The sequence below is a fragment of the Drosophila busckii genome, chromosome 2L, assembly GCF_011750605.1.
Source record: "Drosophila busckii strain San Diego stock center, stock number 13000-0081.31 chromosome 2L, ASM1175060v1, whole genome shotgun sequence".
Classification (NCBI taxonomy): Eukaryota; Metazoa; Arthropoda; class Insecta; order Diptera; family Drosophilidae; genus Drosophila; species Drosophila busckii.
In genome coordinates this window covers 11534815-11549758 of record NC_046604.1, presented here as the reverse complement: position 1 = coordinate 11549758, position 14944 = coordinate 11534815, and the positions used below count along the sequence as shown (strand labels likewise).

General features: G+C 34.7%; 1 protein-coding gene across 1 annotated transcript; it reads left to right on the top strand.

Moving 5' to 3' along the window:
* The first annotated feature begins 9721 nt into the window (after positions 1–9721).
* LOC108598779 (GATA zinc finger domain-containing protein 10-like) lies at positions 9722–12391 on the top strand. Its single transcript, XM_017985523.2, has 3 exons — positions 9722–10208; positions 10285–10361; positions 10895–12391. Exons 1-3 carry the CDS (start codon positions 9862–9864, stop codon positions 11971–11973), a joined length of 1503 nt encoding a protein of 500 aa, XP_017841012.2. The 5' UTR covers positions 9722–9861; the 3' UTR covers positions 11974–12391.
* The last annotated feature ends 2553 nt before the right edge of the window (positions 12392–14944 follow it).

The window sequence follows — 14944 nt, the reverse complement described above, 5'->3', positions numbered from 1 at the left end:
TTAGTTGGCAATTGAAATTGAGAGTTCTATGAATATAAACTACTTTATATAAATATTAAAAATAATTAGTTGACAATTATAGTTGTAAGTTCTGAGAAAAACAAAAATAAATAATTAGAATATTTATAAAATGATTAAATAAGCTTTGTCACTTTATATAAATATTTAATATTAGTTGGTACAAATGCTACAAATATAAAATACTTTCTATAATATTTATCACTTTATGAACAACATTTAGTTGACTATTTAAGTTACTTCAATTTAAATTCCAAGCACAAATAAACTGCAAAATGCAATTGAAACACTTCATATAAATGTTTCAAAGCTTAAACTTGCCAATTGAAAACTCTGAATTTCAGCACTTAATATAAATGCATAAAATATTTAAATAACAATTCGTTGCAAAATTGTTTGATTTTATACACAATTGCCAAGTTATTTGCACACTCATCAATGCAAATAAACCACAAACTCAACTCAACTCAACTCAACTATCGATTCGCATGCACACAGACACACTGCTGTGTGCATGTGTGTGTGTGTTTTATATAACTGGCAGTAAGTAAAAGCATCTAAGTAATCAACTAAACTGTAAAACGCTGCGCTTGCAGCTTAAAATTATAATGCATTCTATACTAATTCATTTAAAAGGATGCCAGAGCTCTTGGCTCAAAAGCATGGCCAAGGCAATCATATGTAAGTGTGTTCATATGTGCATGTGTGTGTGTGTGTGTGTGACTGTAAGTGCTTGTGCTTGTGGCTAGGCGGCCGCTTGTCCTTCGCCAGTTGACGATGTCAAGTTTGAGTGGCCACTGCAGTTGGCTCCGAGTCTCTGGCTCAGAGCGCTGAGTCTCAGTGCGAGAACAACTGCATCGATAGCAGTTGGCTAGCTGCCAAAAAACGTGGCCCAACACGTGCTTAAGCTAACAATTTATAATTAAATTTTCTTTGGCGTTGTCTTAGCAATTTTACAAATAAACTGCAGCTGCCAGTGAAAAATGCAAAAAGCAAGAAAAGCTGCAAACCAAAATTAAACATTTTATTGGCCTAAGCACAACTAATAAAACATAAGACAACTAACAAATATTGCAACAATTAGACAGATAAAATAGAATATTAATAGAATCTATATAGATAGAATAATAATAACTGACTTTTGCTAAGATTAAAGTGCATTTGGTTATCCTATTTTATTCATCATCCTATTTTAATCCTATTTATTCATCATAAAAGTTAATTTAATTTAATTAGTTTAAATAGCTCAGTTTTCAATTGAATTGAATAATATTCAAGCGTGTTTAAATAGTTAAGAGTTTAAATAGTTAAAACTTTAATAGCTAAACTAGCTAGCAAATAGCTATAAAGTACGCAGCACTAATATTGCAGCTTAACAACTATAAACTTAACTATGCTGCTTATATTTAAGCCTAAACGCTCGCGCATATTAATTATTTTCAAAATTGCTGCAATCTGTTTCTGTTTCTGTTGCTGTTTCTGTTGCTTGCAGCCAAAGTTCAATTCAGTTTAAACATATTTAGCCGGCATTATAAGTAACTTGTCTTGGAGCTCTGCGCGTTTGCATAACAATTAGCTAACTGCTTTACTAACTTCGCATAGTCTGGCGTCTGACTCAATCTTGCTCACTCTTTCGCTCTCTCTCTTTCTCTCTCTCTGTGACACTTTAACCAATGATTTGTGCAAATGCTTTTGACGTCGGCACTGCGCTTTGTCTGGGGCACAGCGACTTGCTCATTTGCATATTAATTACAACAAAACACGCAGTCGTAGTAGTCGCAATTGTTGTTGTTGTTGTTGTTGTTGTTGCTGTTGCTGTTGCTGTTGCTTTTGCTGGTGACTCTGACGCGTTTAGCTAAAAGTGCCAGCAAGATAAATTGTGCTCGACTAACCCAAAAAGTAGACTACAGTATTTTTTTTTGCTTGCTTTATGACCAAAGCGCTTAGGCCACAGCTTGTTGATTGTTATAGCCAAGTCTAGGTGTGTGTGTGTGTGTGTGTGTGTGTGTGTCCTTGGACTACAGTCTCTCTTATTAGCTTGCGCACAAATGAGAGCGCGAGTGGCAGCTTGTGGGCTAATCAATGCCCCATTAAGTGGCAGCGAATTAACGCGCTGATTGAATGATAGATTAGCGATTAGATTAATCGACAAACTCAAATGCAGCAAGAAAATTGTTGCTAATGTGCGGCTAATTGCAATGTTTGCTAAAGTTAAAATGCACATAATTGAGCTTAAGACCGAACGATATGTTCAAATATTTATCAGCATTTTAAATTAAGCAATAATAAACTCTTTATATCAACTTTTTAAACTTAATTTAATTATTTTTATAACAAAAGTAGATTTTAATATTACAAACTTTGATTTGCTTCAAATATTTTAAGCTTACTGTTTGATATTGTTGAACTTTTGGCATCAGCCAACAATTTATATGCATATTTTTATATCAAAAGAAGTTAATAAAATTCTAAACTATATTTCTTTTATTAATATAAGCATTTTAATAGCATAATATATTACATATAATTTTATAACACACTTACCTTATATTAAAATCCCCTTGAGCAAAATGTATTTGCTCCCAAATTGGGTTTGTCTGCAAGTAAAGCAAGTAAAACAATTAAAACCCTATTAAAAATAGCTAACAAATAATTGCTTACCAATTCCAAAAAATAGTTTTGTCCCCAGCTAATTGCAAACGAACTGAAAATGCATAAACAACAAAGTCATAAATAAGTAAACAATAAATGTAAGTAGAGCTTGAAATTAGTTAAGCGTATTTTGCATTAACTAAACGAGTTTTTTTTTTTTAACAGCTGAGCTATTAAAAAATGCCTAAGCCAAACACCCACACACACACACTTGAGCTTGAGCTTGAGCTTATTTTTCAATTTCAACTGCAGCAATTAGAGCAACAACTACAATTTCTATAAGCCAAACAGCTTATATTGGCCTACAAGTTGCAGCAGCTATTACCAAAATGAGTTTTTCGTGACACACACAAAACTTGAGCTGGGGAAACTTTATCGACGCACTTGCCATAAACATAATTAGCTAAAAACTCGTACCCAAAACTTTGCACAAAAGCTTGGCCAGCATTTGAGAGTTTACAAAATGTACGGAAGTCAATTTGTCTGCATCGTTGATTTTTGCATGAATATTGCAGTTGGCGGAGGGCGTGGCTGGCAGCGCTTAAATGATTTTTGAACAATGCTGACTCAGCACAATGCAAGATTTTTGTGCTTAAAGGCAAAAGCCAAAGCCAAAGCGTTGTAAAACAAAAGAGATTTGTTCAAATTATGTGCGTTTAATATTTCAGGCAGCAGCTTTGAATAGTTTTGTAGCACTTTACACAATTGCATGGATTTTGTTAGATAAATTGTTAGCAGCGACCGTCGCTGATCAGCTCCTTTCTTCTACTGAGCTCCACCCCCGCGCTCTAGCTTTGTATTTATAGCTAACGCGCTCTCTAAGCGAAGAGTCTTACTCATCGTAATCTTCCAATGTCGCTTAACACAGTGAGCGATAGCCTAAGCGCTGGCTGAGTAACTTTGCTTGACTCTATGCTGAGTTGAAGTTGAGAGAGGAGAGATGAGAGCTGAGAGTGCAAGGACTAGAGCAAACTCAGAGTGCGCGGCAGTTTAGATTTCAGCAGAGATTAAATATAAAGCAGCTGCATAGGTTTGCATGAGCAATCAATAATACATAATAATGATAAACAATAAATTTGAACTGTAAATTAAATAAGCTACATTATTCATTTATTTATTCATTCATTCAACTTTTAGTTTAATTATATTACATGGCATAACTAAAACTACATAGATAAATACGGATCATTCATAGATTATAGCTCGCATCTTATTTCTGTTTAATTTGTAATTAGACTAAGCCTTCATCTATTTCTTCAACAGCACTTTTTATTAATGTTTATAAACTTTATTTGCTGTCATTCATAAATTTTTAAGTAGCCTGAAGACAACGATCAATGCTGTTAGCAAACTAATTAGATTCCAATTAGTGAGACAACAAATTATTTTAATCTGGCTGCAGAAGCTTTTGCCAATAAACTATACAAATTTAATTGTTTTATATAAACTTCTTGCTTAAAATATTTTTGTTTTATTTAATATGGCAGCGTAATCATATTTTCTATTATTTTTAATTTTAAATAATTTGCTTACAATTAAGAAACGTTGTTATTATGTTTAGTAGTGCTCTATATTTAAATTTATATTATATATAAACAATATTTTTCTTTGCATAAGCTCGACAAAGCAGCGCAAAGTTTAGTAATTCGTTGAATAAATTGTTTAAGCTGCGCTGCAATTTTAATTTTTTAATTTTGTTTTTACAAAATATGTTGAGCAATAAATAAATAATGCAAGCAGCAAAGATTTATTAAATTTGTCTAATTAGTTGAATAATTGAATTGTTGCATTTCATATTTTTATGCACTTATGCTATATCGCTGTCTATATAGTGGTGGTGGTGGGCAACTGCTGGTGGTGAATATTCTATATTCACACACACATGCATACATATGGAATGTATGATATGGCTTTTGTATGAGTGTGCGAGAGCATCACCGAAACAGCGCGCATGGAAAAAAATGCACGATGAACAAACGTAACGACGAAACAAAATGGCTGTCTCACATTATTTTTCTCGTATCGGAAAAATAATTTTTGTTATTTTTTTATGACAAATTTAATGTGAGCAACATAAACAATGTTTAGCAGCGCTAATCACTTATTTATAGCTAAGCAAATGCTTTGCATATTTTAAATAAAACTGCTACTAACTAAGAGCCAAGTCGAGTGCCATTTTGTAGACACATTTCAAATTCAATCAAGCGTAAGAGCAGTAACCCACGCCTTGGGGTCTCACTTGTCATGCTGCCTGAACTTGAGTTAGTTAGGACCACGCCCACAAGCGCCTCGCTAAGGTGTCAGCACATTGCCAACCCACCTGTATAGCTATATAGCTGTGTATATTGTATAGTTAAAACGCCCCCAGACACAGTTGCGTGCTTAATTGTTAGACGAGCATAGAAAATATTTTTTTTCTACTCTTTTCTGCCTTGCGGGTTACCATGACAGCTTGGCATATTCACCAAGGAGCTAGCAAATTATGCATATGCCTATATCCCAAAAAAAAAAAACAAGCCTTAGGGTCGCATTAGAAAAACTTTGAGCAAAATTAAATTACTAACTAAGCGTTAGAGCATGTGCATAAATTATTAAGCTTAGCTTAAAGCTGATTAAAGCGAATCTATAAAATATAAAAACGCAGCAAAGTGTAAGTTATAAAAAAGACAGTCGATTGATAACTGAACGAACCCAAACACCACCCACGCAACTTTACAAATGACTGAGTTTGAGTTTGAGTTGGCCAAAGTAAAGAGAAAAAACAATGTAATTAACAGAAAATGTAAAATCCGAATAGTGTTAAATCAGCTGTTTGTTAACAGAAAATTATATTCAGTGACTTTTCAATTGGTACTTTAACCCATGGCTGACAGCTGATTTGACACATCTTGAAGTTGACTTGGTTTACATTTTGTTGTGTGTGATTAATTCAAGCGTAAATTGCATTGTTTTCGTCGTTTTGAAAATTCCTCTGTGGTAATTAATAGTGAGCAAGGTTAAGTTCGTAGAGCTTAACAAGCAACCACCCAACCTCACCCCACCCACAACCCTAACTGGACTTTGATTGATGAACGTGAGTTGCTTGTATAAATATGTTAAGGTTTCTTTTTTTACTTTTGATTTTGTTTTTTAACAGCAAGCCTAAAGTTCATTATCAATGGGTAAATTAAAATCAATTGCAATGCAAGACATTTCAATTAATTACATAATAAAGCTGTATAAATGCATATAATTTAATTAAAATTATTAAAAAATAATTAAAATTCATTAGCATTTATTGTGCAGACATTGTTGCAACAAGACTGTATAAATGCACATATAATTTAATTAAATTATACATTTGTTTAAATAGAAATAAACATAATTTAATATAAATTTGCCTGCTTAAATATCACAATTAATTATGCATAAAATAAAATTGCGCAACGTTGCATAAATTAAAATAAATTGTGATTGACTTTTTTTTTCTTTTTTTTTTTTGGTAACTAGACAACCAGTTAAAGCGTATTTGACCTGCTGAACCCTGACATGGCACGCTTCTGGTTTTCTGGCTTCCCATATGCTGCTTGTTGTTGTTGTTGTTGTTGTTGCCATGACGCCATTTTACAAACAAATTATGTGTAAATGTTGTTGAAACTACACACAGACAAACACAAACAAACATATGTGTGTAACCTGGCAACTTTTGCTTCTTGCGTTTCACATTTTTAAATTAATTACTTTGCTAACTTGAAGCTTCATTCTTATTAAAAAAAAATGTGTTATGCACAATACTTAGCATTAGTTACTTCCGCTGGGCGTTTAATCTTTATCGTGTGGAAATGATGTCAAGCTGCGCGCTTATCAAAAGCAAAGTTATTTCCCCAGTTTTATAATTTTGCTTGCTCGGCTTATCTACACAACTTAATTTTTAGCTTGAACAGCGCATCACGTGTTATGTCTTTTTAATAAAAAAAATTTGCCAGCGAATTCCAAATGCTTTGCTGTTCTATTTTTAGTCAAATTTGCTTGTGCGCTAAACAAATTTAAATGAATTCTAATTTGAATACACCTACGCATAAATTAATGCTTGCCCGACTTCTTGTTGTTCTTTTTTTATGTTACGCATTTTGATCAGCACTAATTTGAATTTCTATTTCATTTGTTGTGGCGCTAAAACTGTCAACGCACAAATTTTTAAATGTTTTTTAACAGCTCATTAGTCTGAAATTGACATAAAAACATATCAAGCGTTTAATCAGCGCATAAATTTTGCCACAAGAATGATTGGCAAACATAATTGTTGTAATTTTTTAAAATTATTATTAAAATATGCTAACGTAGTCGTTTCCATTTTAAACAAAACTGCGGAGAGCGGGGGAGCGGAGCAGCGAGTTAAATGCATTGCACTCTTTTTGTAGAGAACTTGTTAACGTTGCGGTAAACAAGTTGCAAAGACGTTATGGCAACAAGATAACGTTTACGATAAAATATATAATTGGCAAAGAAGTGTTACGTAAAAAAAATCTGTAGCGTAAGTCGACTTAAGGAATTTTACTTGTGTCATAATTGTTACCAATTAAATTTGTTTACAAATTGTAAACGTTAGCTGCAACTTTTTTTCTTTTGTATTCAAAAAGCCGGCCAAAAGAAAATAAAAGTTAAAAAGAAATAGATAAATGCGCAACAATACGGAAAGCGTGACAATAGCATCTTCAGAAATATATTTGTTGCTGTTTTTTTTTTTATAAATATAAAACTTACATCACAGCCACACAAAAAAAAACAACAACAACAACAGTGACAATAACAGCAAATGCAATTTGGGGCTGCGGCTGCGTTCGCGACGTTGGCAGCGGCAGCGGCAGCGGCAGCGACTGTTACTGTTGCTGACTTTGTTACAACTTTTGAAATTTGATTTCTTTTGATTCACTTTTGTTGTGTGTGTTATATTGCTTCCTCTTTAGTTGTTGTTAATTTTGATTGTGGAGTGAGGCGAAAACAACGAAAAAAAAAGTTTTGTATAGAAAACGCGCGGCGGCCCAAATTGAGCAGCGACGACGATCGACAATGTTATCGTTGTTGTCGCTACTGCGGCGTCGGCTGCGACGGCTGCTGCTGCTGCTGTGGGGGCTGCTGTATGTCTCTGTTTGAATTTCATGAATGAATTGCGCGATTAAAAACACAAAAGGCGTGACGTGCTGCTGCTGCAGCAACAGCAACAGCAGCAGCAGCATCAACAGCAGCAACAGCAACAAGAACAACACCCAAGCTAAGGCAACTAAAAACGAAACGAGTTTTGTGGCTTTGGCTTTGAAAAAAAAAAATAAATAAAATAAGAAAAACAAGTAGATAAGCGCATAATGTAGGCGAAAGCGAAAGAAAAGAGCGCGACTTGAAATATTTTACATCAAAAATGCTAAAATGCTAAACAACGTTAGAAAACAACAACACGCACCCACACAACAGACACACACACACGAAAAACGACTGCGTTTTGTTGTTGCTGCGTGTTTTGCAGCATGTTTAGGTTTATTTTAGCACACACACACACATACACACATACACAGATAAACATATACATAAACATATTCGCTTGGCAAGCCGCACGCCTTTTTACATTCACATTGGTGTGTTACACTTGTTTTTATTGCTGTGATTTACACTTTGCATTGAACTTTTGCTTTTGCAGCTTTGGCTTTCAAAGGCCTAACACTTACACTGCTCGACACACTTTAAAATGCTTATTGGGTTTGTTTTTTATGAATTAAATTGCGAAAAACTCATTGTTAGACTTTTATTCCAATCGGAACGCGCGCGCACCAACCGCTCGCGTTGAAGTATATGGAGAGACTAAAAACTAAGAAAGAGAAGTGAAGTAGAGAGCAGAAACTAACGGCAGAAATGTTAACATTACAGCTTTGTTTTGTGCGCGCTTAACCACTGTCAAGAGAGTTGCCATGTTAGCTTATTTATAGCTAGATTTAGCACTGCTTAAGTCTGTTAATTTAAAATAATACTTTTATGCAAAATATAATATATTTTGATGCTATATATACCATTATGATGCCTAAAAATGCCAACTGTTCATCTATTCAAATAAGTTAAGCGCTTGCTCTTGCATTAAATGTACATTATTTACAAAGCGCCAAACAGTGCTGTTAAATTCGCCTTTTTTATTAACACTGCAATGTTAAAATACGGCACTGCTAAAATACTGACAGCACTAACAGTGGCTGAGCGTTGCCACTTTCACATAACTTGGCGCGCTATTATTTGGATATCAGCAATTTTTAAATTGTTGCTGTAATTATGCAACATTGTATGAAATCTCTATTTCGAAGAAGAAGCTTACTAGTCGATTTGAATCCACAGCTTAGCAACTCGTTTTCGATCTGTATGCAATTACTACATCAATCAAATTCTTTAGTGTCTAATTGACCATAATAACAGCAGCCTACATTTTTCTTTTTTGTACACACTTATCCCCACGAGTCCAAGTTCATGTGTGCATGTTGATATATCATTAGTCCGCAATTCCTACACCTGCTACCCCGCCACACCAATCCGTCCATCAATCAATCGTTCAGCAAACTTTTTGCAACTTAACATTTCAATCGCACGCCAAGTAGCCAACGACAGCATGCAAATGGGGAAGCTAGGAAGCTGCTGACTGGTTCTCTTTAGCAAATGTTTGCTATTTTAAGTGCCGCCAAAGCCAAAGATATTAAGTCAAATGGATATGCGATTATAATGGCAACTAAGAGTTGCATGCTCTTGCTAAGCATCTCTTAACTCGCTTTATAAATCGAGGTAATTAAAAAAGGGGCAACAGCGTTGCTTGTTAATTGCACAACAATCAATAAAGCCAAAGCGCCAGCTGCTGTCGAATGTGCAACATTAAAATACAGTAAATACAGCGCAAAAATACATAAATAAAAAAACTTTATGTCTTGCTAAAGCATAAATAAACGTTAATATTAGTTGGCCCATTTGAATTTCAAACTGAAGATTAACTCATTGCAATGTTATAACTTTAAATCATAGCAAGCTTTTCATGTTAGCACTATGAAACAATTAATGTAAATTTTCTAGCATTTAGCTAATTTGTGTACTTTTCTTTTCTTCAAAATTTTCTTGTTTAACACTCACGTGCATCTGTTATGGGTGAGCTAAAACTCAAAGGCCTTGGCTGATCAAGTATCCATTATAATGGCGCGTACGAACATCGACGTTGACTTGCAATCGCTCTCCTCGGAGCAGCGTCAGTTGAATGCCATTGCAAGCATTGAGGACATCTATAAGACCTATAAGAGCGACTATGTTGTGCAATCAGCCAGTTCCACTACACTTAAGAAAGCCGAGCTAACGCAGGATTATAAGGATAACGCTAGCCAGTTATCAGACACGCAAACACTCCAGTCCGAAACTAATTATGAGGAGCTCTGTTCCACGAGCAGCACTTTGCAGTTGGAGGAACAGCAAAAGTTCAAGGAACCACAACAGAAAATGGAAAACAATGGAGAAACTTCTGTGCCCGAGCACTTAGCCGGCAATTTGTAAGTTATGCGATAAGCTAATGCAACAGCCAACTATATCCATTTGTTTCTATTTTTGTTTTCCATTGTAATTAAGCTGCAACTTTCGCATTGCTTCCGGTCAGGGACCCGACAAACAAAACACTAATGACGCCAGTCCCGAGGAATATCAGTGTGAGTAAGATAATCTCAGTTAAATAAATTTATGCTATGAACATTCCAAAGTCCACCAAATAGGCAGTCAATTTATAATAATATAGTTTTCACAATGAATATCACAGCTTTGATAAATTTAAATTGAACAGTCTAAATTAAATCAATAAATTACCAAAGTTTGCTAATTTGGTACAATTTTGTTGTAAAGAACACAATTCAAAACTTTAGTGAGCACATAAACTGTATAGCAAAATACACAATTTATTTATTTAATTTAACAAACAGCTTAGTTTATAAACAAACACTGAGTAATGACGCAGCCGCAGCACTGAAATTTTGTACTCCACGCACAACAATTTTATCTTTGCGATTAGCTTTTGTTTATAAACTATATCAGCGCAAAATGCGCAATATGAAAGATAAATATATAATATATACATTTTATATTGCATATAGTATATATGCATAAAATAACTGATTAAATAAGGTCAAGCTATAGCTCTCTTTTATTTAATGTCTAGACTAGAATAAATAATATAATTTATTTATAGGTAATAACAATTGCTGCAAGTGTGAACAAATGCAAATGCCAAATGCTAAAAACAATGTGCGTTTTGCTGATAACTGCAATCAGGGCAGCAGCAGCAGCAACAACAACAGCAATTGCAGCAGCAACAGCAACATGTATCCAATGGATGCAACACAGTATTACCAACAGCTACAAATGCAAGGCTTAAATGCAAACAACTATGACTACTTTGGCTATGGGATGGCACCACCAGGAGCCGAGTCTGCATACCCCTGTCAATATCCGCAAATGCAGCAACAGCAGCAGCAACAGCAGCAGCAAGATTATCGCAACTATGCGCCCTCATATCAGATGCCAAACACAAACTTTGAGAACTGCATGTCCAATGGCAGCTATGCTCCAGCTTCATTGCAGGCGGGTCAGCAGTGCTCCAACGAGGAAATCAGTTCACAATGCAGCGAGCAGGCGGCAGCTCAGTGCTGTTGCAACAATTCGCAGCACAGTGAGCTGAGCCAGCAAAAGTCGGACTCAAGTGAGGCGCACTCAATGCACGAGGTTAACAGTCAGCGTGGCTTTGAAATGCCCGAGGGAGCAGATTGCATAAGTCATATGCTACCCAATCCATTGACGGAAATGACACAAATGAGCAGACCCATCAATATGGGAATGGGAATGGGAATGGGCAGTTGCAGCTGCAGCTTTGAGCCAACTCAAGCCAACATGGGCAGCTGCATGAGCTGCGCAGCACCACAACAAGGCGCTGCTGCCAATTGCCTAGACATAGAAGCCTTTATGCTGCAGCAACAGCAACAGCAGCAACCACAACAGCAGCAGCAGCAACATTGTTACTCCAATCCAATAACAGTTCCAAGTCAAATGCAAAGCCAAGGAATGCCCTGCAACTTGCAAATGCCTGGAAACTATGCTCCCGCCAGCGGAATGGCGCCCGTACCCGTTCCTAGCTGCTTTATGCCCATGACCATGCCCACTCCTTGTGGCATGCCTTGCTGTAATCCCAATCAGGGCGCCGCCAATGACAAGCTTGCAAACTCAAACGGTTTACACCACCGATTATCGTCCTTTCAACAGCGGTGGCAATAATTTTAATCACTTTCCCAATGCTGGTGCGAGCGGCGGTGGTGGCTGCATGGATGCAGCAGCTATTTGCGGCTGTGGACCGATGGGTGGTGGCTCAGCGCAGCAAGCAAACTGCTACAGCTACGATATGCCTTGTTGCATGCCACAAATGTGTTGTGCGCCACCTTGTTACTCCATGCCCATGAACTGCTGTCAGCAGCCTTGCTATATGCCCTGCTCCATGCCTTGTGAGATGCCAGTTGCGCCGCCTGCACAATGTGGGGGCGGTCTGGGAGGCATGGGCGTGCCGCTCTGCATGTCTCAGACCACTAGCTGCAATTTAAATCAATGCGAAGGCAACTAAATGCAGCTCAAAGTATAAAGAAACGTAAAAGATATTAATAGTATTAACAAATATTTAATAAACAGAACAATTGCATAGCAAAACAAAACTAAAGTTTATTTATCTATTGAAAGCAAAGGCAGCAACTGAATTCGGCGGAAGTATAAGCAGTGCAGCTAAGTATAAGTAAGTATATGTTAGCATAAGCTGCAAAGGCAGCAACAGAATTCGGTTGAAGTATAAGCTAGTATAAGCTTATAGTATAAGCAGTGCTGCTAAGTATAAGCTTAAAGTATAAGCTGCTAAGCTAAGTGCTGCATAAATTTGCATAAAGGTTAAACTCGCTTACTTAAATGTCAATGTCAAGCAAAAGCAAAAATATGCAAATAAAATATTTAATATTTAGTAGAGTATTTTTTTAGCTCCACATTTTTATAGCTCATTAAAGACAGCGCTTACCTGAACCTTTACTACACTTTGTAGCTACCCAGGAAACTCTTGCTTATCTACTTAAAGCGCAGTTCTACTTCAAACGTTGCTATTGCTTTAGTTACCACTTGACATGACAACGCAGCCATAAATTTTCCACATTTTGCGCTATCTATAAATAACAAATGTACAAATGTTGCATCAAAAATGCACATATCCTTAAGCTATAAATCAAGGCAGAGTCAGCCAGAGTCATGTTTAGCATTTTACATTTCACAGGCAGCAGCAACAATAAAATTATAGAGACGGGACTCTCACTCGACAATCTGCATAAATTTTCATGCATTTTCATGAAAATCCATTTTCAAGCCACCTGTGTCTTTCAGCCTTGATTAGGGCAATGAGTAGAAGTTGAGTTGTTTGCTTGGAAAATTTATGGCAAGGAGTAAAAATTGAATTCATTTGTTTTGTATGCTTAGTATGGAGCTGTGGGATTAATCAATGATCAACTATAATAAATAAATATAACTTAAAATATGAAATAATTTTATGAATAAATGACGTATTTTTCGTATTTAAATAAATGCTGCATTTCATGAAAAAATGTTTATTACAAAATATTGCATTGACAATTAATTGTTGTTTTCATTGTTGTCTCAATTGAATTTCAATTATTACATATATAAAATGAAATTAAAACATTTACTATAGATGAGTTTAGAAAAAAGCAGCAGCAACTTTCAAACATTATGTCGAAAATGTTTATTCAATGTGAATGTTTTAAAAGCACAACTTTAAACTAGTTAAGCGCTAGACTTAAGTAGAAAAGTGTGCGCAGCAAAAAACAAATTTCCTTTTTAATTTATATAAGTAGCTGCTACTTTTTTCTTTTTGTTGTGTCAGCAAACAAAAAGTATAACTTAATTTTGATTTGATTTGTTTTTAACCTTCTTTAGTTGTTACAATTGCATTTATTTAGCTATGGTATGGTATATTGATATTTAGTTAAGAACATTTATTAAATTAACATTTAACTATTTGTTTGTTTGTGTTTAAGTTTAGTTAAACCATTTATGGAACTGCATTGAGTGCCAGGCAGCAAATTGCGCATAACAGAACAGAAGTTAGATAAGAGGGCAGTTTATAAAGTTTGTAGGAAGAGAACGCTTTGCTTTGCTAACCTGGCCAACAATACATAAAGTATTTTTTTTGTTTTCTCTTGTCTTTACTTTTCATTTCAATGTTATTCTGTTTATTGGAATTACATGTGGAGTTTTGTTTTTTTGTTTTGTTTGCTTTTGTTGCTGGTGGGGCTGGAAGTTTTACAGTTAACATACGCACACACACATATATATAGGCTATTTATATAGAATTATATGTCTAGTTGATTCAGTTTATTTTAGTTATGGACAATCATGTATAAATGTTTTAAATCCTGTTGCAGGATTTGCTTCAGCTATGAAGTAAAAATTACAAATAAAACAAAATATACTTTATATTTATATATATAAATCTGATTTAAACATTAAATTAAAATAAAAAATACATATATGCATAATGTGTAATGACAAAAGTATAAATTTGATTTATGTAGTTTCTTTATGAACTGTTCATTTCTTTCTTTTTTTGTGTGTTTTTTCGCTTTTTTGTGTTTTTATGCAACAATTCGCATCACTGGAATAGTTCGAGCCGCTACAAATGTTCGAATGATTGCAGGCCCTTGGTAGACTATAGCTATAGATATATTTATATATATCAATATATATAAGTAGACATATGTGAAATTGCACTAAAACTAAATGCTACAACATTTAAAAATGGATTTGTTTTTATTAATATATATATATAGATAGAAAATTCTAGCAGCTCGCACATTTTCAAACCAGAAAAGGTTTTGGCATTTTATTACAAAAAAAATGTTTGTAGCTGATCTTGTAAAACTTTTTCTCTTAGCTGCTTTCTTGACATATACACAAATATATATATATATATGAATATTTTGATTACTTGAACTAAAACTCAGCATTTAGTTTGCATTTAGATATTACATTTAAATAAATTTCTTAGTCTTTTCATTTTCCATGTGTGCTTTAGTTACTATACATATAGAGTTAAATATGTATGTATGTATATATAGCAAAAACTTTATATAATTTATATAGTATAAGCCACAGACAAACTACAACAATAACAACAACAAAATTGCACACATATATAAGTTTA